The 21,657-nt window shown below is 39.9% G+C and overlaps 1 protein-coding gene across 11 annotated transcripts in view; it reads right to left on the bottom strand.

Moving 5' to 3' along the window:
- LOC112992192 (GON-4-like protein) overlaps positions 1-21,657 on the bottom strand; it is a 29,818-nt gene that overhangs the window by 1,227 nt on the left and 6,934 nt on the right. For 9 of the 11 annotated variants that reach the window (XM_064498897.1, XM_064498900.1, XM_064498896.1 and 6 more), the window contains 24 exons: positions 21,351-21,446; positions 21,000-21,104; positions 19,955-20,125; positions 18,917-19,109; positions 18,195-18,296; positions 17,466-17,506; positions 17,038-17,141; positions 14,686-14,884; positions 13,426-13,512; positions 12,700-12,871; positions 11,849-11,993; positions 11,501-11,651; positions 10,950-11,066; positions 8,426-10,168; positions 7,599-7,842; positions 6,556-6,737; positions 6,039-6,236; positions 5,323-5,466; positions 4,725-4,868; positions 4,311-4,430; positions 3,904-4,017; positions 3,176-3,383; positions 1,551-2,343; positions 1,004-1,106 (listed from right to left, as the gene is read on the bottom strand). In XM_064498897.1, coding sequence (XP_064354967.1) covers positions 1,004-1,106; positions 1,551-2,343; positions 3,176-3,383; positions 3,904-4,017; positions 4,311-4,430; positions 4,725-4,868; positions 5,323-5,466; positions 6,039-6,236; positions 6,556-6,737; positions 7,599-7,842; positions 8,426-10,168; positions 10,950-11,066; positions 11,501-11,651; positions 11,849-11,993; positions 12,700-12,871; positions 13,426-13,512; positions 14,686-14,884; positions 17,038-17,141; positions 17,466-17,506; positions 18,195-18,296; positions 18,917-19,109; positions 19,955-20,125; positions 21,000-21,104; positions 21,351-21,446 — 5,676 coding nt within the window. Of the gene's footprint in view, positions 1-1,003; positions 1,107-1,550; positions 2,344-3,085; positions 3,384-3,903; positions 4,018-4,310; positions 4,431-4,724; positions 4,869-5,322; positions 5,467-6,038; positions 6,237-6,555; positions 6,738-7,598; positions 7,843-8,425; positions 10,169-10,949; positions 11,067-11,500; positions 11,652-11,848; positions 11,994-12,699; positions 12,872-13,425; positions 13,513-14,685; positions 14,885-17,037; positions 17,142-17,465; positions 17,507-18,194; positions 18,297-18,916; positions 19,110-19,954; positions 20,126-20,999; positions 21,105-21,350; positions 21,447-21,657 lie in introns of those variants that run through there. The other 2 variants (XR_010385379.1, XM_064498904.1) reach the window with 2 other exon arrangements.

The raw sequence follows: 21,657 nt of genomic DNA, 5'->3' as shown, positions 1-21,657 counted from the left end.
ATGCCAGAAAAAGGAACAAGGCAGTTACATTTTTTTGGCTCCACCAGAACAAATCAGGTTGTTAGCCTTGCAGAGAAAGTACACATATGCAGAGAAAGTACACATAATTTTCCAAACAAAATTCTCATGCGTGGGGAAAGCTGACCAGCACAGGCAACTAATGCACTTAATGCAACAAAGTGCATAAAAAGCACTTCATGCGACAAAGTCTACACACTCGGGGAGGGGAAAAAAGTTGCTAAAGATCAGTTGGAAAGTAAGGAAACAATTCCAGTTAAATGAGACACAGCAACAAGCAACAAAAAAAAAATCAAGCAGATGGAATGCTAGTAACTGACATTGACGTTGGAATACCTAAAATGGCCATGAAGATAACAATGTTGCAGGCCCTCTAGACACTTCAGAAGGGAAATTAAGAGAAGCTATTGCTAACAAATTATGAATGATACAGGGATAATGAAAGAATAATGCCACATGCTGTAGAAAAAGTCAGATAATGTCATCTTGTCAAAATGTACTGGAAAGACAGATACAATTACATACTCCTGGGAAGGAAAACAGAAAAGATGAAGCATCCTTGGTCTATAGTGTTGCTTACCCAACTAAAAAATTTAAAACAGAATGGGAGAAGGGGAGATGAGAATGGGTATTGTGCAGCATCTGAACAAATAAACTAGTCCTTGACTGGATAAAAAGGATAAAATTCATGAATGGGGAGTGATTAGCTCTTGTGCTGATAATTAAATTCCAACTTATTAAGTAGTAAATTGGAAGAAGGGGACCACACCCAAACCCCAATCATTTTTCCTTATGCACTGAGATTTTCAAGCTCCTTGCCATAGGATGCTGTGGAAGCTACAAGAACAAACAGCTTCTGTAAGGATTACACATAACAAGTTTTTGAGAGATAATATGGTAGCAAATCTCCACAATGCCTTCATTTCCACCCTTTTCCCCTCCATTCACTTTAGCAGATGCAGACTTTTCCACACCAGCCCCTTACCTCACTAGCAGTTTTGTTGCCCAGTTTCTGTGAGATGGCATGGAAGGTTTCCAGATGGGCTCCTTTCTCCTGACAGGTAGTGAGAATGACTCGATCAGCCTCCCTGCAAGCAATACAATGGTTATTAAAGCATCAGAGAAAAACCACCAGCAGCCTGGCAGGTCTGTTTCAGAGAAAAGGTAACTTTATCATAGAACAAGCCCAGCTGGCTTGTTCTTCTACTGCTACTCCTAACAAGGTAACTCTAAGCAGAACTGCAGTTAGCCTGCTTTTTTCCTTTTTAAATCTTTTTGTAGAAAAGAAAAATGTGTTTCCTCCCCAGCCTGAATTATTACAACAATTATACTGCCACAAGTAGTACAGTGTTTCTCAAAGAACAAGATGGCAGCTACAATGGACTTTGTTTACAGGAAACAAGGCAATAATATTCAAGGAAGGTAAGAGAAAGACATCAGAAAATGAGAAACAAGATGAAAATAAAGGATAGTCTTTATTACCAAAGATGAAGCCAAACTAAGGAGGTAAGATGCAGCGGAGGTACACATACCTGGTCCAGAGGACAACTTTCTCCCCAGTAGAGCTGACTTTGCTGTTCTTAGCGCACACTGTTGCTTCTGTGACTCGCTGCTGTTGCTGCTCCTCTTCTCTTTGCCGCAAGGAGGCACCAAGCGCTCTGTATTCTAGCTCCTCAGAATGCTGATGTACCTGGAAGTAGTCATTTGTATTCGACTTTAATCTGCTCTCAGGAGAGCCTCCAGTGCAGCCCATACCATCTGCTTCCAAAAGGATGTTGTGATTATCAGGAGACTGTGAGCAGCAGCTCTTACTCAGTGTCGGTTTTCTACCTGGTATAATCCAACTCTGCTTTGCTTCAGATTTTCCTTCCAAAGGCAAAGGTGATCTCCCAAGTTCTCTCATGCCTAATTTTGAAGCGTGACCAAAGACAACAAGCTCATCTGATGAACTGGAATGAAGCCCCTCAGTCCGACATAAACTATTTCCAGCAGACAAGCTAGGTCCTGTTAAACCTTCTACTGTAGCAGAATGAGAAGACAGTAGATCTCCACTCAGCCCAAGAGAAGCATTTGCATTTCCTTGATGTTGCTGGTTTAGTCCCTCACTGTCACTTCCTACAGCACAAGAGCTGTCTTTGGTTTCTTGAGGTAGTTTTAGAGTAGCTTTTCGTAGATCTGTCCATCCAGGGCCAGCAGTGCAAGAACCACTATCCTTTGCAGTATTCACAGCACTGGCACCTCCTTCTCGAGCTTGGTTATCAGGCAGTGCAGCTTTTTCAGAAGGTGCACATCTGCAGGAGACAATCTTTCCTTCTAGGTGAGATCCTGATAAGAAACCCAAACGGGTTTAGACTAGCTGTTAGTAAGGAAACTTCTTGAAGTTTTATTTTTATTTTAAGAGGTTTTTGCATTCTAGGACATAATGCTGTAAATCAGAACACAGTCTGGGAGCAGCACTGTAATTCTAGCTGCAGTTTACCAATATGTATTTCAAAGAAGGCATTTTGCAGTGCATTTTCTTTATCATTGTGGGTTACCACAACCAACTGCTGGGTGGACAAGTGATGAACACATGAAAAAGCTTAAGAGGATTGCTCAGGACAACATTCTCAAGTGAAACAAACATTGCAGCTCTTGGTGTCCTATTCATGAAAACACCATAAACTATACATCAGGATGCATTAATTTTAAACCTCTTCAGTTAAGCCTTGCATTTTCTCCAGCTAACCTTAAGACCACAGATACTGAAAGAAGGAAGGGATCCCTTTCAGTGCACTTATCCTGCAATAATCACATTTCCCCTTCTCCGTACTCAGCCAAAGGAGAAACAAGTAGCATGAAGGATTATTTAAAGGAATATTAGAGAGATGGTGATTTTGATTAATATGCTGGCAACAAGCTTAAATGTATCTGTCAATCATTCTACAAAGGGTGGGATATTTTTCTGGTCAATAGAGCCCTTTGAAGGGAATGCTCTAGATAGTTGCATGCTTAAGGAATCTAGAGTGGAGGAAAAAAACATGAAAAAAAAAAAAGAAAAAAGGTTATTAGAATTTGTCATTATTACCACAAATCTGCATTAGGAAGTCCTATGCCTGTTTTCATTTGTATGAGCCAGTCTGGAGATGAATGACACGTACACAAGTCTTTCACAGACCTGAAACCAGAGCGTCCACTTTCCTAGATGGGGTTTTTGTTCTGCTCTGGATATCTTCTCCCTCATCTCTGTTCTCCAAGCTCTCTTCGACAGGTTCCTTAGATATTCCAGGATTCTTTCCTTCAGGCTGCAGACTTGACTCTTGCTGAACGAGGCTAACAGTCAGCTCTTGAGAATCTTTATTTTTATAAAGTTTGCTTTCACACACCTACAAATCAATATATAGGCATATGATTACAGATGTGGTGCATCTGTCCAAACCTAACACCTCAGCCTTTGCCTCAAAAGTATTCCTTGACCCTAACTAATGCTTCAGTTTGGCAATTTATTTGTGTTTAGGAAACTGATTCTATTACTATGAACAAGCACAGTTCTCTTCATATAGTGGCCACACAAGCATCTTCTACACACACACACACACACACACACACACACAAAATTATTCTTAACTCAAAGGAACATCAAAATTAATACTATTTAGCAGAGCAAGGAGAGAAAGTAAAGAGAAAGATAGACAGGGGAAGGCCAGGTAGAGCAGTCAGAGCTCTGAAGAGGGAGACACTATTGGCAGTGTATCAGTTGCCTTACGATTCATTTTCTTCTACAACACGTTATGTTTTGGAGACAGGACGTCCAGCGCTGGACAGATCATCACAACAAACAGTGGGACTTCTTGGCATGACTATTTTTTCCACTCACCAGTCCAGTGACTTGGCCTATCAACTAACCTTACTACTACAATGGCCGCAGGTCCTCCTTTTGCTTTTCTTGAGCTTGAGATCGCTACTCCCTTCATGGCAGGAACACGAACATTCCTTCGTCCCATCTACCCACTCGACCTCCTGGAAACAGACATACTCTAGCTGACAAATTTGCATTGTACACAAAGATAACAGTCAGATGAAGGTTAATCCCAGAAGGAGACAGAAAGGGCAAAGTAGCACTCTGTGAACACCCAGAGAGAACTAAAGCAATTATGCTGCTAGCAAGCAAAGCACAACAGAAACATTTTAATCCCTTTCTTCAAATCCCTTTAGACCGTTCTCATATCTCTCTGTAAAGATACGTTTATCTTCACAGACATGCATTTGTTTGGAGTCCTCACGTGTGGGCTAGCGAGACATCCCAGGCCCACCTTGTCATTGTTCTGGCCTCCAATCTCTTTCCTTTTCTTATTTTTTGAGGCTGCATGCATCTTGGGTGGTTCATCCTCCTCTTCTACATCTGGTAAAGACACTTCTTCAAACCCATCAAACTGAAAGAAAACAAACAAACTGCTCTATCATGATAGCGCTTCAGGAGGCAATTTCATTTTCCCCACAAATTTCTGAATATTAAGTTCAGTTCTAGGGCAGCACAAGTTCAATCTTGTTAGAATAGACATAAATGCTGTAAGAATATGAAACATCTGCACCAGCCCACCTACAGCTATCCCACCCTGCCACTTCCCTCACTCTAGAAAAGCAGCCTCACTACAAATCCTTCAAGTTCAAACATTTCTAGCATCTCTGCTCTTATCTTTCCTGGTTTGGGGAAAAGATTGCTCCACCTCATACTCCTTCTCTTCTGTCCAGTTGATCTCCTCAAAGTCTCCCATCCGGCTGGCTGAGGGGCGTAAGTGATCAAAGAAAATGGAGAACTCATCCTGCAAGTGGTCATGTCCTTTCAACAGTTGCCACATTTGGGTCTTCAGCTGAAAGAGGGAAATCCACAGAAAAATCAGTGTTCCGTTTCCCGTTGTCACATTCTTCTTGGGAGGATTTCTCAAGGCAAATGGAACATCAAGGCTTATCAGAACTCCCACGTGGAAGTACATGCTTGCGTTGCCACCACCTCATAGCTGTTTTGAGGTCATTCCATTTCCAGCTATCTATCTAGCAAAGAAATATCTCTTCAAAATTCTAGGCAGAAGCTAAAATTTCACCTGCAAGGTGATAAAAGCAAGGTGAAAGCAGGAGAGAGGAGATGCACAAAGGCCAGTTAACTGTAAAGCCTGGTGAAGAGGTAGCTTCAATGATCTACCAGACGCCACAGGGGAGATCAAGCTTGTTATGCTCTTGTGGTCTCAAAGAGCAGCAAAAGGGAACAGTGAAGTAGGCTAGGTAATTGTACTCTGGCGGCTTTTTGAGAGAGAGGGGATACATTACCTCTGCAATCTCCTGGGGGAGGCAGTCTGCACAACTCTGCAGAACTTTGATGATCTTTTGATGGTGGGCAGGATTTTCAGCAAAACAGATCTCCAGCTGTCTGAGGAACTTCCGGCTTTTTTCAAATGCTTGCTGCTCTTCAAACTGACCAAAAGAAAAAGATTCACCCTTCATGTCCAAGAGTATATTTCCAAGCATCTGTAGTTGACTTAAAAGAGCTATAAAATCCCACTTTTGCTATTTGTTTTCCATTCATAGTGACAGCCACTACAAAACTGGGAAGAGGTGGAGGAAAGAGACGAGAAATAATGCTTTGGACAATCAATACCTATGTGATCTACAAAGTGTTGCTTCAACAGTAAGCATATAAGATAGGAAAAACCAGGAGGAAGGTAACAAGTGAAAACCTCTGTCTTACAAAGCGGAAGGCTGATTTCTGAAACAATGGAAGCATTCCACTGCCTGTATTTGCATGTTGTCTCTCAGCCGTTGGGTTCTGGCATGTAACTGGGAAAGACTGAATCTCCACAGCCATATTTAGTATGCGTCTTAAGACAGACACTAGAATTTTCAATTCTAAGTAATAAAACAGGAAGGTAAGCAAATGATTTACCACCTGCTTTTCCTTGCCCTAGGAAGAACTCCTTGTTCTTCCACTCTCACAGCATTTACATTTGCCTGCTTAGATGCTGGTCTGCTTCTTTCCTTCTACTTACCAGTCCACATTCCAAAGCTTGTTCTGGTAAAAGAAAGGCAGCAAAATCTGTGAGCAACTGTGGCCACTCATGCAACAGTTTCTGTAAAGTGGAATAGAGATCTACAGCTGTCCGTTTGTCAGTGCTAATCTCAAACTCGTAGATAACACGAAGGAAGTCTTCGTACTTTCCAGGAACATTCTGCAAGGCTTCACGCACCTGCAAGGAGCAACAGACCTTTATAGGACTACGTAACATTCAGGAAGAAAACAAGTTAATTTAGTAATCTCTTTAATCTCTTGCTACTCAGCATTTATACAGTGCTTTCAATTTTGTTGCGTCAACGAAATCGCTTCCTTAAAGGATAAATGTGGACCGCTCGTAAGAAAGAGGGGAACCGAATCCAAGATGATCAAATTCTGAAATTAAAAAAAGGCCCCGTTAGAACTGGTAGTTGTGTGGCTCAGGCTTGAACTGTGTTAAAAGAGCCAAGCTGTCTGATGTTCTTGTTCCTGAGCTACATGCTGGTCCGGCTCACCCTGGTTAGATAGGCTTGTGCAAATGCCAGATCTTTCTGTTCCCGCAGGGGATCTCTCTCCAGGATGTCTTCATCATACAAAAGGAGCAGCTTAGAGGTATCTTTGCTAGCACGAGTCCGTCCCCGCTTATTTCTGGTTCTGTAGGAGTTCCTGCTCTTCCCAGGGGCTTTCATGTTCTCTCCTGTGAAGAAGCACAATGCAGGTTGCGCAGGAACTTTTCACACTTTCTCTGGGCTGACAGACAATTATTTTTCTAGACCGATATTGCAATAGAAAATTACATTTTCAGAATTAGTGATGAGTTAACTGTTTAAACCCTCCTGTACACATATGAATAAAAAAATACTTTATTAGTCAGGCTGGCTAATGAATTTTAAATTGGCTGTTTATTATTGTAGCAACTAATGAGAAAGTCTTTGGATGCTGCAGCATACCAATCTTTGATCCTAGCTACTACTTAGCTACTAGTCTACTGAGAACTACAAGCAGGTGAATACAGATATATGAACCTCAGAACTGGATGTAACACTTGCAAGTTATTCTTTTTATAACAGTTTATTATTGACATAAATAGAGTTAACATCACAGATAACCAACTGTGGTGTCAGATAATAAGGAATGAAATCATATACTCAGAGTTGCTACACTGCTAGAGATTTTTTATCTTTAGCTTAGGCATCTATTGGTCTACTATGCTGGAGTCCACCTTCTCCTGAACATTTACTGCTCGAATTCATCTAACACTTCCTACATTGTTATTATTTTGTTTCATTTATTGTTCCCTAACACGTTAGTGATGACCCTGTAACACAAAATTCAGAGTTAGTGAAGCTGTGAGAGTTTTGAGTATTTAATCTGACTTAATCTTAAATCCCACTATGATTGTGTTGCAAAATTTCATTTCCAGATGGAAAGTATCACTAAGCTCAGACATGCTAAGTGAGATTAAACCTGAAAGCAATTTCCACAGGGTTTTGATTCTGATGAGGATATTAGTTCTGTTTCCCCATGCCCCGAGTCAAAAGAAACACACGGCACTTACCCGGTGGCATTCTGTTGGCTTCTACCTGTGGGGCTGTCTTTGTCAACATGAAGGCAGATTTGGGTTCCTCTGATATATCTCCAGATATTTCATCATCTTTCTGTGAACTCTCTATTCCATCCCCTTCTTCCTCCTCCTCCTCCTCCGGCTCAGAGTTCTCTTCCTGAGAATTCTCTTCTTCAGAATCTCCTTCCTGGCTTAAACGTCTCTCTGTTGCAAGCCAAGTAAGTTTTTCCATCGTCTCCTTAGAAAGCAACAACAAAAGACCATTTTTTAGTGCTTGTTTTAATGTCATTCAACAACTAGCTCACTCCATCATAATCCTAACGACTGACTCTGCAGATCAACATCTGACCAATTAGATTTCTAGTGAAATGACAGAATTTGATCAGAATCAGAACTGTCTATTTTCTTATCATGCACAAACTTCCGTTTCAGAATCTGCCATTTAGAAAAGTCTTAAGTTAGACAGGATCCCTTAATAGTCTTCTTAGGTCTTGAAGGCTTGCTGGAACTGTGTTTCAGAGAATAATTGTCAGTTAAATTACTTTTGATGAAAGAACAGCCTCAACTGAGGAAGGCCTTATAACTCAGCAGAATTTAAGCCTGGATATTTGCAAGATGTTCCCTAGCTGAGACTTAAAGTCCCCTTAGAAAAACATGATGTCCAATTTTTCTGTAGAACAGCACAAGTACTGTTAGTGTTTTAAAATTACATAATACGATATACAAATATATAGCTAATATTTTAGTTTTCCATTTGAATCAAACTGTGCTTTGCCCTGACTTCACTATGCTGTTTCAGGACAGTGATATTTTGTTTTTACCTGAAGTTCCGGCACAGAGAGAATAGATTCTTCTGAGGCTGATGACATCTCTTCATCCTCATCTTGTGTAAAATCGTCAAAATCTTCTTCCTCTTCTTCCTCTTGTCCTTCTTTCTCTCCCCCAGCTTCGGGGCCAGCTGGTGTCCCAACAGACTGGCCATCCATACTGGACGAATCCTCTGGTTTTCCTAGTGGGCTACTAAATTCTGCTTCAACATCTGTTGTGTATGATTGATTCTTAGGAGACTCGCTGCTTACTTGCGGTACTGCAACAATGCCTGCATCCATCTGCTGTTCATCACGGGGGGGTGACTGCAAATCCTGTCTTTCCTCTTCTCCCTTCTCTTCGCATGATGTACACTCTTTTTTTATTTCTTTCAGCTCATTTGGACATGAACATGCAGCCTCCATGTTCAGCTCCTGGCCAAGATCCAGCATGAACTCCTCCTTCACTTCAGCACATAGAAGATCCCTCTTCTGTATTGGATTTACTTCCTTGATAGCATCATTTGAATCTTCACGTTCAGTTTTCACTGCTTCATCTGGATCTTCTAAATGAGGCAGAAGGTCCACAGATAACGGCTCTGCGGTGTTTTCCTCCCCTGTCCCTACCACTGTCCAGCTACAGCAGTCGCTCTTATTCACTTTTTCTTGGCTGCCATTATTTGAAGTGGCAAGATTTGTACTACATTCCTTCTTGGGGGACACAGCTGAGCATGAAATGTACAACTCTTGGGGTTCAGCCTTGGGCTCAACTATAGGATAGGCATTTTTGTTATTTACAGCAGGGCAGGAAGGAGCCAGATTCAGCTGTTCTTCATTTTCAACAACAGATGACGTAGAAAGACCAACAGGGTTAGGAGAGACTATCAACGAAGGGATTGAAGAAGTCACTAGAGGCTGATTTAACGGACATGGGAAAGTGGATGGATTTACCAACAAGGTTGTAACCGGAATAGCCTGAGTGCCTCTACCAACTGTTGTATTTATGGGCTGAATCATATTGCAGCCATTTCCTATATTAACCACTTTGACTGTGGTAGCAGGTACAGTAAGGATGACAGGAGATGGCTGAATCAAAGGTGAAGTCTTTATCAACGGGGCAGATTTTGTCCCTTTTTTCTTTTGGTATACCTTGCGAACACCAGGTTTGCGAATTTTTGGTCCGGCCAAAGCTGGCAAGATCAGTTTTGGCTGAAAAGCTACAGGACTTGAGGACACTAGGGCTTGTGGTACAGCAGCTGGAAAAGATTGTCTGGAATCAGAATGTGAAGTGGAGAGTACATTCTGAAATTCCAAGCCATCCCCGCTTCCTACCACTGCTGGAACATTCAAAGGTTGCACTCCTGACACAGTCTGCATAACTGTAGCTGGCTGGATTAACCGAGGAATCTGAACCATAACTTTGCTGGGAGGAGCTTCTGACTGGGATAACTTCACAGTTTTCTGGATGTTCAAAGCGTTGGAACCGGGCTGCAGACAAGGACTCGGTCGAATGAAGACAGGTTTCAGAGCGGAAGACCTTTGCCTTCTCCATGCTCTCCTAGAGAATCGATTGGCAAGGGGCTTTAAGGTCAGTACTAGTCCCTTTGGCATGAGCAGAGGATACTTTTCATCACATTCTGTGTCTGAAGTTTCCTTCTCTGTTCCCAAAAAGACAGATTCTGCATCATGTGAACCTGGCATCTCCCTGGCATCTTCTGCTAATTGTTTCAATTCCCCCTGAATGGAGGGCAAACTTGCCTAAAGGAAACAAGAGTTTATTAGTCCAGTTCATAGGCTCTTACTGTCTTCAAACAGCATTGCAAGAGGCAGGTAGCAACTTGCTTCTGGAATTAAAGCACATTTTATTTACTGCTTAATATTCACAAGTTTTACTCAAAAGTCTTCAAGAGAATATCTAAAGGCCTGAAGAGAACAACACAACTGCACTGTTCTATAAAGGCTCCTTTAGTAAATACAAGACTTAGTGGGAGGGAAGCTTCCCTGAGATGGTAGACTCCAACATGCCATCGAGAGGACTGAATTTCAAGGACTCCAAGTCTAATGCTTTCCATAGATGCAGACCCTAGTGTCTTGTGTGACCCTCAGGGCACGGTCATTATGCCTTCAAATTAGTCTTTCCTTGTGCAAGGAATCTCGGAGAAAGAGCCCCTACAAAGCATATGACATTTACATATAACAAAAACAGATGCTTCAGGTGAAGCCAACCTTCGGGGGGGGGGAAAAAGCACAAAAAACAGATTTCTTCTTTCCTCTTAGAAAGTTACGTATTAAGGGAGAACACCCTCTCTCATAGGTGTGATGCTGCGAGAAAGATGGCTAACAGGTTCCCATGTAATATAGTCAGACCACATTTTGGCTGTAGCCTGACAAACAACTCACTGTAGACCTAAGCTGTAATGAAAAAGAGAAAATACCTCAACCAATTAGAACCCACCTCTCCCCCCCCCACCCCCCCAAAACCTAAGACAAATCAACAAAAAAACCCACATGCTGGATGAAGAAACAGCAGAAACTGTACCTTTAGCCAAAATGGCAAGCGGTGTTCTTCTCTCTCCACAGGTGGTTTCCACTCATTAGGCTGGATCTCCTCACAGCACTTGAATAGAATGGGCAACTGTTTTGTCTTTTTATAGTACTGTGTGGAAGAGGTGGGGAAAGAATGCAAGACAAGAGGATTGCAGTCAGAACACCTGTCCAATTGTGCTCTCTAAAAGTCTTCTGTGCAAATTAAGTGATCCAAATCACTACTATTTCAATAAGCTGCTATCCACATAAAACATTGAAAAGGAATAGTAAAGGCTGAACTTGAGCTCACTACCATCTTGATTTCTCTGGGAAAAAGCATTAAAGGTCTAGCAGATGTGCATGCATACTAGCTGTAAGCATTTCAAAATAGTAATTAAAGTACCTCATCCCTAATAAAAGGATCACATTTTCTTTTAAGAAAGTGTCAGCATAGATACAAAAAGAGATGTGCTTTTTATTCCAAGGACTGTTTTTGTATGACCAATAACAGACAGACACACAAATCTGAAAAATACCAAAACATAATCTGAACGTGTCACTCACTCTGATGATATTATCAGGGGCTCGATTCATATTGAGGTTCTTGATTCGCACTGTCAGCTGGTGGGCAGTTTTTGTTGGCAAAAGATACTTGCTGATCAAAGGCTTTGGAAAATCTGTCCCTTCAAAATGTTTCAAACCTAAAGCTAATAAACTGAAAAAAAGGGAGAGAGGGATGGAGGAGGGAAAAGAAAAAAAAAAAAAGAAAAAAGTCTTTTAGAGAGTACTCCAGATTGCTATTTGGATGGTCTGTTCGACAATACACTGATATCCCCGAAGTCTGTATCCTAGCAGTTCTCCATACAAAAAACTCATTTGTATGCATTTTATTCAACAATTCTAAGCACCTACTTGTCCTCTGCCTTGGTGAAGATAATCTTGTCCCGGGGAGGATTTGCTTTCAAGGAACATATTGGCAGTAACTCTGGATACATAAAGACTCTTCTTGTTGCAAAAATCCATGCCACTTGCTTTGGTAAACATGGAAATTCATTGGCTGCGAAAAGAATTAACAGATGAGGACAGGCACATTCATGGGCAAATACTGTTATTAACCACTGAACGGTAACAAACTGTTTCTTTTATTCCCTTCAGTGCAAATACTCTGTCACTTTCTACCTGGTCTTTAGAATTTACATATTTCTTATTTTTTGCTCTCCAATTTGGACTAGCAAAATGTACTTTTTTCTTTTCCTCTTCCTCCTCAATTCAACTTGTGAAAAGCTCTATTTATTTCAGATATGTTCACCCTCTAGGCAACAGAAAAATCACAAACCAAATCATTTGAAACCAACAGTTCAGAGTATTAGAGGCAGGTAGGCAGGAAAAAGTATGTTCCAATCAAGGGAACATTTCCTTGATGCGTTAACTAACACATTTGAATATTTATGTACAGTTCCATAACTTTATTGATGGACCTCTGCAGCTAAAAATGTTATCTGCAGAACAATGAATTACAGGACTGATGTCAAACAAAAGTCTACAGCTCATATAGCACGCTTTGCTGCGCTGCATGTTTAAGAAGCGATGAGACAGTCAATAACATTGATGTTTTTGTCTAAGACGACCTTACAAAGAATTAGAAAAGAAAATTACACTTCAAACAGCAAACAATCTGGACTATATCTCATTTGAAGGGTTCATAGCATGAAATAACTCTCATTGCAAATGCTTTCCCTCCTCCTGTCCCTTCAAATACATACCACTCTTTTTCACGGATTTGCGAGGGCTCCAGTCAACTTGGACTTGGGCATGAAAATCATCAATGAGCTGCAGTGCTCCCTTCAAGTTACATGGCTGGAACATTGTTTGAAACTTAGGATTGAATGACTGACGAAGCAGCGTAGAGCTGCGAGCAAAGTTACCAAGCTCGCTCTGCAAAGAGAAACACGGGAAAAGAAGATAAAAGAAATGTTTTCAAATGCAAGGTAAGTACACGTGAATATAATGCAGTAATGCAAAAAACAAAAGCTTGTCAAATGACAGGCATAAAAGAGTAAAGGGTTACAGACATCTCCTGTCTTATTTTTGAGCATTGCCAATCTAGGAGCAATAAAAGGTCTTTTTTGTTTGGGTTTTTTTGGTCTGATCATATTAGTTCCCCAACTTTCTAGACCCTTTCAAGGTCACAGAATGTTCACTAATTATAGAAATTGTATTTTTTGAGATTTGTTTTCAGTGTTTCCAAGAAAACAATACAAAAATACAAAGACATGTCAATTCAAAGCACTGTTATTAGTCAGCACAATGTAAATTATTTCTGCAAGTACTGAGCATGTTAATAGTACACTAGTGACATATTTCCTTCCTAAGGGTGGAAGTCCATCTCAGCTTAACAAGACCAATTAAAAAAATAAAGCTCTATAAATATCTCCAGTGACCAGTGATCATTAAAATTCATGGAGCTCTGATTTTAGACATATCCTTACCAAAAACATCCTGGTGGTACTGGCCTCTGAATTTAAAGCAGGGTTGGAACTTGCAAGAAGATGGATTTGAGTCAGAAGCTGAACATGCTGGAAGAATACAAATCAGACAAATGAGATTTTTTTCAGTTCATCAGTAATCCATGAAACTGGAAAGCAGTCTAAAGCATAAGTATAGAAGCGCAAGAAATATCCCCTGAGTGCCCCAAAAATCAGGTTCTGACTACAAAGCATCTTTTAAACAATAGAAAACTGGTCTGAAATTAATACCCACAGTCAGGAACTTTTTATAAAGTTATCTTTGATACTATAGAGATTTTGAACATGCTATCTGTTTAAGTCTTAGGGCAAATTCTTAACTTTGTGTACAAATCTCATACCGTTAACAATAAATACAGAAAGGATTTTTTTTGTAATTCAATATTTAAGTATTTCTTAAGAAAGCTGTAACGACATGGCTTCAGCAGTCAGAACTCCCCATATGCACACATTCAAACACCATACATCTTGCTTTACAGCTGAAAAATTACAGAGGTCATGTACTCTACACGTCTAACGCAAGAGCCGTGTTTGAGAGGTCCATGTCCCTTCCTTGCTGCTACAGACCAAGACGTGACACTGTATTAGGTATACAGCATAATAAGCTGTTTCTCATCAAGACTTATGTCAAATTCATGCAAAACAAGTGCACTTTGCCCTCATGAGACTGAGTTGACAGTTAGTTTCAAGTTCTGAAAAAGGAGTCCTCTTGAGCTTTGTATGGACATGGAAAAAAAGTCCTGAAGTGCAGCTTCTCTCCTGCCTCTCTCTCCCATTTCCAGACAGCTTTTGAAATGTTCAAAGTGAATTTCTACATAGTTTTGCAGGGAGGGGCAGGGAGGGCAGGGAAGAGAAGAAAAAAGGAAAAAGAAATCTCAGCTACATCGAGAGGAACATCCTCAGAAAGTAGTAAAGTAGTATGTGAAAACCAAATTTTGACAGATGAATGATTTCACGGTCAGAATTTGATCATCACATGAGAATGGTAGAGATGCCAAAAGATGAGTTCTACCTCACACACAGAATTTGAATTGACTTTTGATGTGGAATCAGACAGCAGCATGCAAATATCATCTATTAAAGCTGCAGCTTCAAATGTAGCACTTTCAATTACTTTCTAAAAGAAACACACTGAAGTGCTTGCTGTACCATTGGCTTTTCCCCATTGCAGTATATAGTGAATATTCATCAAGTTAATAAACTTGATAACATTTATTTTATTACCTGCTGCATTTGTTGCTGGAGCCTCTTTCTTTGCATACTGTCCAGAACAAGGCTTTGGAGTGGCTTCTCATTTTGAGGTTTTGATTTCTCTATCTCTTGAAGTGGCTTTGTTGAAGACTTCTTCATTCTCAACTGCTCTAGTTGTTCCTTCACTGTCCGGTGTTGTTCGTTCAGTAAATTGGCCAGAGGCTCTTCAAATCTGTTTGAGATTAGGCAGACAGAATTATGGTAAGCATATGATTTAATGATTGTTCACAGTCAATTAAAACATTTTAATATCTGTGATGCACAGTTTGAGAGCTATCACCCCCTGTACCACTCACTCCGATAGCATACTTCAACTTGAAACAAACAAACAAACAAAAAACAGTATTTATAAAGCGGGCTTGTACAAGAAGCTTTTAATCTACCACAGGATTAATTTAGTTCTGCGATGCAATGCTGCAACTGTTTATTCTAAGCAAAGTTAACACTCTTGACCACCATTCCCAATAATACTCCATGTTTGTTCTACTCAAGTGCTCTGATACAGTCAACAGTAGCCAGGATCTAAGAGAATCTAGAATACAGTAGAAGCAACCCTATTTAAATTACAGCATCAGGCAAAGTCTGAACCCAACCTTCAACCCAAGGTATTGTACATGGTGCATTACCATCATGATCTCCAAAAAGATCACACACCGACCCAAATGCTGTGACTATTTTTTTTTTAACGTTAACTAGTTTTATTCAGACTACTCCATTGGACATCTGTTGATACTACAGTAAGAGCTGCTACTCTAGCAAAAAAGGGGATGTATGTATTCCTGTCCTTTAAAAAACAGCTTCAAATACCCCCTCACCTTATGACAGATTTTTATTTATTTCAGCTGTACCAATTAATATTCTCCTGTATGACTTCTGCTAGTGACCGCCTTTCTTTGCTAGAATTGGCCTGAAGTCAGTTATAAATGAATATGTTTCACAATTCTTCTCATAAAAGGTATCATTAAAAAACAAACAAACAAACAAACCTAGCAAACATACTTTGCCACAAAACAACTTCCTTAAACTTCGAGAAACCCATATCCAGATAAAACTGGGGAAGAAACAATTGAGAGGAACTACCCATCAAAGAAAGATGAATACAACTAGCCATTATCAAAAATACATACATACAAACAGTAGGTGAGAACATAAAGTTTCCCTGCTTTTAGCCTGTAGCTGGTTAAAGAACTGCTGCACTCTTCTCTAGTACTGCTCATCCAGAGAGAGTGGCAAAAAAAAAAAAAAAAAAAAAAAAAAAAAAAAAAGAATCCAGCCGTCATTTTAGCTCCTTTCCCAAACAGATACAGCTTGATCTTGAGCTGATCTGCCCCATAAACAAGGAGACACCATTCATACCACAGTTCGCTTTTAGACAGTTTCGGTCATTGTTTAAGTAGAGAAGTATTATCTAGAAAGAAACATGTTATTAATCAAGAGCCTTTCCTCTTCAAGGCATCATTTCAAGAATAATCCACACCAATAGTCATCAAAAGCTAATTTCTAAATTTAATAGTTGTTTCAGACGTAGGCCTCAGCAATCTTATGCAGTGCTTTTCATTACAAAATGTTACCATTTTGTCCAAATTATTTAATTAATAAAACAAAACAGACAGGCACACACTTGGTCAAACCAGTTCCTCTAGAGCTTCTTATTAACAAAAACCATACACAGCAACGTCCCATTATCCACTGCTTCTCTATCCATTGTTTTGAAGTTTCATCACTAATAATCAGGAATATCCTAACTGTTGTTAGTCTAACAGATGAAGCAAGTGACTTAACAAACAGTGAAGCAATTTTCCCATAAGAGTTAGTGTAATAGAGGGGGAACGTGTGCAAGGACTTCAGAAATACATACAATTTAAATACTCAGGTTCAGTGTATATAGTGTGGAGATCTGAGAGGCAGGAGCAGGATCATCAGCTAGAGATGCTGCCTTTTCAGAACAGATCACTATTTTGGAAGATCTCGGCCATTTCATCTACAAGACCAAACACCTGACATCAAGTTTTAACTGTGGGTGTGCTCGCTGCCTCCTTCTGAATAGTTACATTTTCCTTATTGTCATCCTCTTCCTCAGATGAATCACTATCAGTGAAGTCAATCAAGGGTGAAGGACGGGGGGAGGGGGAGAGGGCAGGGGGAGGGGGTAAAGGTAGGCATTCAGTCTCATAGATGAAATGGCTGAGATTGTCCAAAACAGTGACCTGTTCTGAAAAGGCATCATCTTCTTTGGTGGATGGCAGAGTACAGCTGTAGGTAACTAAGTTTATCATCACATCATTATTATTAAATTTTTCTAATACCACAATCAAATGATCCTACCGAAGTGCCTGCGGTGTATTAAAATTTGGCCGTGACTCTATGACATTATCTTCGTCTTCTGGACCTTCATCCTCCATGTTTGAGAAACCCATCTCATCCTGAAACTGATAAGAAGTGTGCAGCAGTAGTCAGGAATAGAAAGCTCACGAGGCATATTTAACATCAACTGTCTTCAGTTCAGAGCTCGCCATGATGCACTACTGATGCTCTTAGCAAATACTTTCATCTTTGCTAGGAGTTTACAGAAGGTCCTATATTAGCTCCTTCCCAAAAAAGTGTCCCCAAAAAAACCACACTTTTATGGTAGGGCCCCTTTCAAATATTCAGCACTGCACATCTTACAGAGGTCCCCCTTTGAAGCTTCAGAAATTTCATGCCAAATTTGAGTCAGGTCTCTTCCTCAGTGCTATGCCCAATTTATCACTTACTGTCTCAAACAGCTCCTCCATCAGTTCATTCACTTCCTTTTCTGCAAGTAAAATTAAAAAGACATATGAAGCTTCCTTTTTCCAAAAAACACTTAGCAATCCTGTCATAATGTCAAGCTGTTGAAGGAATCTCTCTTGCAAAGCATAACCCCCTCTTGCAAACAAAGAGGACCAGGAAGGAAAGATACTCCTTCTTACGGTGGGCCCCAGAAAACTTAAGTTAACAGACTTAGAGAGAATGTTTTGCTTCAAAAATATAGCCCATAAAAAAAACTTTTTACAATTAAATTTAAAATTACGTCAGCCTATAATAAGACCTAAAATTAGGTCTTCAGGCTTTATTAAGAGAGTGATAAGTGATATGCTCATAAATCTGTTAACTCAGACTGTAATGACTTACAGAAAATGTAATTATACTCAAGTCAAGAGGCAGACATTCGATTTCTGACTTGGCTGAAGCTTTACGAAAGACTGTGTACTGTCTTAAGTTTCATTCTTCATTCTTTGCTATGGAGTAAAGTTGCACCTGATAGCACAGTAGCTCCGGCTAAATCTTTTCATGTATTCACAGAAAGACAGTTCTACAGAAAAAAGCTGTTCGAGTCCTTAAGCAGTTTTTTTTCTTTTTAAATTAGCCTTCACTGCAAAGTCTCTGCAGCAGAACACTCACTTTGCAAAATGAATTACTAATCCTAACACAAAAGCAACTGGGGTTCCTGAAGGACTTACTGGTAATTCTAACAGCACGATCATTTCTGAAGTCTTCTGTATCTGGTTCATCCAGATCTTCCAGGAAGTTGTATTCAGGGTCATCATCATCATCTGCTTCATCTAATAAGAAATATGCTTTGTAACATCATTCCCCTCCACCACCAAGACCAGAAGTCAGTAGCCAGAAAGAGAAGCACTTAGTTTATTGCCCGACAGAAAGAGGACTAGGAGTACCATTTGAAATTGGCAATCTGTTCATTTTTATGGAAGCAATATCAACACCACCTTCTTTTCAGAATGAACTATTAGTATCCTTGTTTGTAGCCATTCCCATTTAGAAAAGCTAGATTTATTCTCCATTATCTGAATTTCAGATAAGTTTAGAAAGAGTGAAGTCTTATTACTCCAATCTGTGCTTTACATTCAATTTACACAGACATAAGCAACAGGTAAACAGAGGACATACATGGACAATAGGAAGCCAAGCCCCAAAGTTGTTTCTACCAAAACGAGTCATGACCCTACAACATTTAAGTGAGCCGCCTGAAGTAAAGTAAATAAATAAAAAGGAATGTCTCCACATGGAAAGTGAGGAAAGCTGATGGTGGATAAACACATCCATATTACTAAACAAAGTAACAACTGCAGCCAAGAATATCACATATAAACAGGAAGAAAAGGCACCAGGCTTTCGATGCAACCACCAAATCCAATGAACAACAAAAAACCCTGTCATGTACCTTCATTCTCCACATCATCATTCATGAGACCTCCAAGCCACCTTTTCCATTCTTCATCGTCTGCAGTATTGGGGTCATACATATCCGGCGTAATATCTGGGGCTCGGAGCTCAGCCTCCAGCTGACCAAGAGGAACATCCTTCAGTGGTCTCTTTGACCGCGTTCGGAAGGCAATGAGGCTGTCTTCCAGAGACTGAAACACGAAGAAAAAACACAATGGAATTACAATTTCTCCGCTATTCTTGTGGTTTTCTCTGACAGTAGGGTTTTCTGCCCGGCCAAAAATCCAATACCAAATATGCTAGATTCTTGCCACAAAAGTCATTTACTTTGGTATTCCATCAAAGCCAAGCTTTCATTACTCTAGCTACTACGTTGTTATATTGATTATAAATGCATTTTTCATCATTTCTCTCATGCAAAACTGTATGTTCTACCTAGAAAGCTATCTCCCCGTGCAATATTTGACTCCTTAACAGACATTTTACTCTGCCTGCCCTCTCCACTAACTGTAATAATTTTTTCCTGAGCAGCAGCACAGGACTGTTTCTTCACAACTCCTTAACCTTGCATAGTAACAAGGATCAGTAATAGTTTTCTCATTATTAATATGGAATAGTGGTTCTATTTACAACCAAGCTTCCTCAAGTATTAATAGTATACTTGCTTGCAAAACACAGCAAAGCTGACAGGATATCTTTAAAAAGGAAAAATATATTAATTATGTAAATATCATAGGATTACATTTAACAGTTACAATAGAACTGAGAAAAGTATGAGCATAACACAAAAGTGTAGTTAGCATACAAGAAATTAAAAGTATACATCACTAATAACTCTTTACTGACAACTACTTCAACTCTCTGAACTTTTGTCCGACACACTACATGCATTCTGCTCTCATTTTATAAATATAAATAATGAGTTGAATCTAGCAGCATTACTAGCAGAGACTACCAGAAAGCTACCTTCTTTCTAAAATATTTTTACTTGAACTAAAAAAAAAAATCACTACTGCAGCATCCCCACATATGTTACCTGGTAGGAATCCATGCATACTGGGCTTGAAGCCAATTCTTCATCCACTGCATGCAGTTTCTCCATGAATGTGCTGTCTTTGCTTTGCTTTGGTTTAGGAGGTGGTGGAGGTCCCATGGGAACTACTTCAGCACTAATATGTCTAACAACAGGTATAGTAACCTTCTCCGTCTAATTAAAAAGACCTTTGTGTTAAAAGGTTTTATTTAGAACATAAATTTCCAAGGACAAGTCTTTTTTTTTTTTTCTTTTTCTTTTCTTTCTTTCTCCTCTTTAACCTGACTCTGGCACAATATAAATAACAGTAATGCTTCACAGAAGGAAACAGATTCCTCACATTACACTTGCTTTGATTTTCAGAAACTACACAATAAATTTACTATTCAAAGACTTGCAGAGAAGGAGGCATTTGGAAAATCTGAGTATCATTCTCAGCATTACTGGAGCTGATAAATCTGAACATTAATGTTTTGTGGCACACTCTTGACCCTCCCAAAACCAAACCCATAGTGAGTGGAAGGTAGAAACATCAATACACTCTTGCGGCTTCATCTGGTTCCCTCATACTGCTCCAGTGCCAGTGTTCAATTTTCACAGTTACTTTCTCTTTCCTGCCTGCTGATATTGAGTCACTTTCTGCTCTTATCGCATTGCCCGTATGCCTTCCAGTGATTTGACAGCGCATACAGACACCACAAATATCTTTATGCTTTCGTCAAAAGCACTGTCTCCCTGAGCCAAGCACAGGAGACACCTCTCCCTGCACTGCTTTCAAAAATAATCAGAAAAATAATCGTCATCTGAAGAAGAGCAGGTTGTCTCTGTCGCCATTGCTTTTTTTTAAGTACTGCTGTTTAAGACTAAGCTCTTTTTGCAAGGGTTGTGCTTAATTGCTCATGCAGGAACCACTGCAACGGACCCCAAATCCATATAACACCATAACTTTAAATATTAATATATACTTTTTTCCTTCCTCATTAACAATTTAGGAATAACGAATGAAGACCGTTTCCTAAGAAAGCAAAAACTCTGTTGTGAAGTTTACCTCACAGAGTGTCCCTCCCTCTTCATCAGAGGATCGCCTTGTCCTAGATCGCTTTGCTCCCCGAGGAGAAGAGGCAGTGCTCTCTACATCACTTTCCAATAAGCTCTGTAGTGCCAGAGAGAAGCAGAATACAATCAAACAATCATACCACAATCAAACCCTGTTTCGACTAATATTCTAAAGACACTTTTTTAGCCAAATGAATAATACCTCATTGAAGAAAAATTACTAGGTGGTCTGGGATGATTTAAAAGTCTTAATGCGTTAAAACGCAGGATTCTACTGCCTCAGATAAACACGCAGAACAGCTCCCTGGTGAGGAGATCAGATCTCTGTACAAGTTATGCTTACCTCTTCTGCAGTCTCATCCTCATCCTCATCTTCAGGCTGGTATTCTTCATCAGATGAATCATCTTCCTCAAGAGGAATGTCTACAAACTGAGGGGGCTGCAACAGACCAGAAGAGAGATGACAAGTTTTTACATGTAAAATAAAGGGTTATACTCTAATAGTACACAATCAGATCAAATATTCATAACTGAGGAAATACACTGCAGCTTAGAGAGGAAGCAGACTACAGAAAAAGGCTAAAGAAACCAAAGAAATTATTAAAATAAGATTGGTAACATAAGTGATGTGAAAAGGTGCAAGAACAGAC

Source organism: Dromaius novaehollandiae, chromosome 29 (genome assembly GCF_036370855.1).
Source record: "Dromaius novaehollandiae isolate bDroNov1 chromosome 29, bDroNov1.hap1, whole genome shotgun sequence".
NCBI lineage: Eukaryota > Metazoa > Chordata > Aves > Casuariiformes > Dromaiidae > Dromaius > Dromaius novaehollandiae.
The sequence above is the reverse complement of the archived record's forward strand: the minus strand, read 5'-3'. Positions and strand labels throughout refer to the sequence as shown.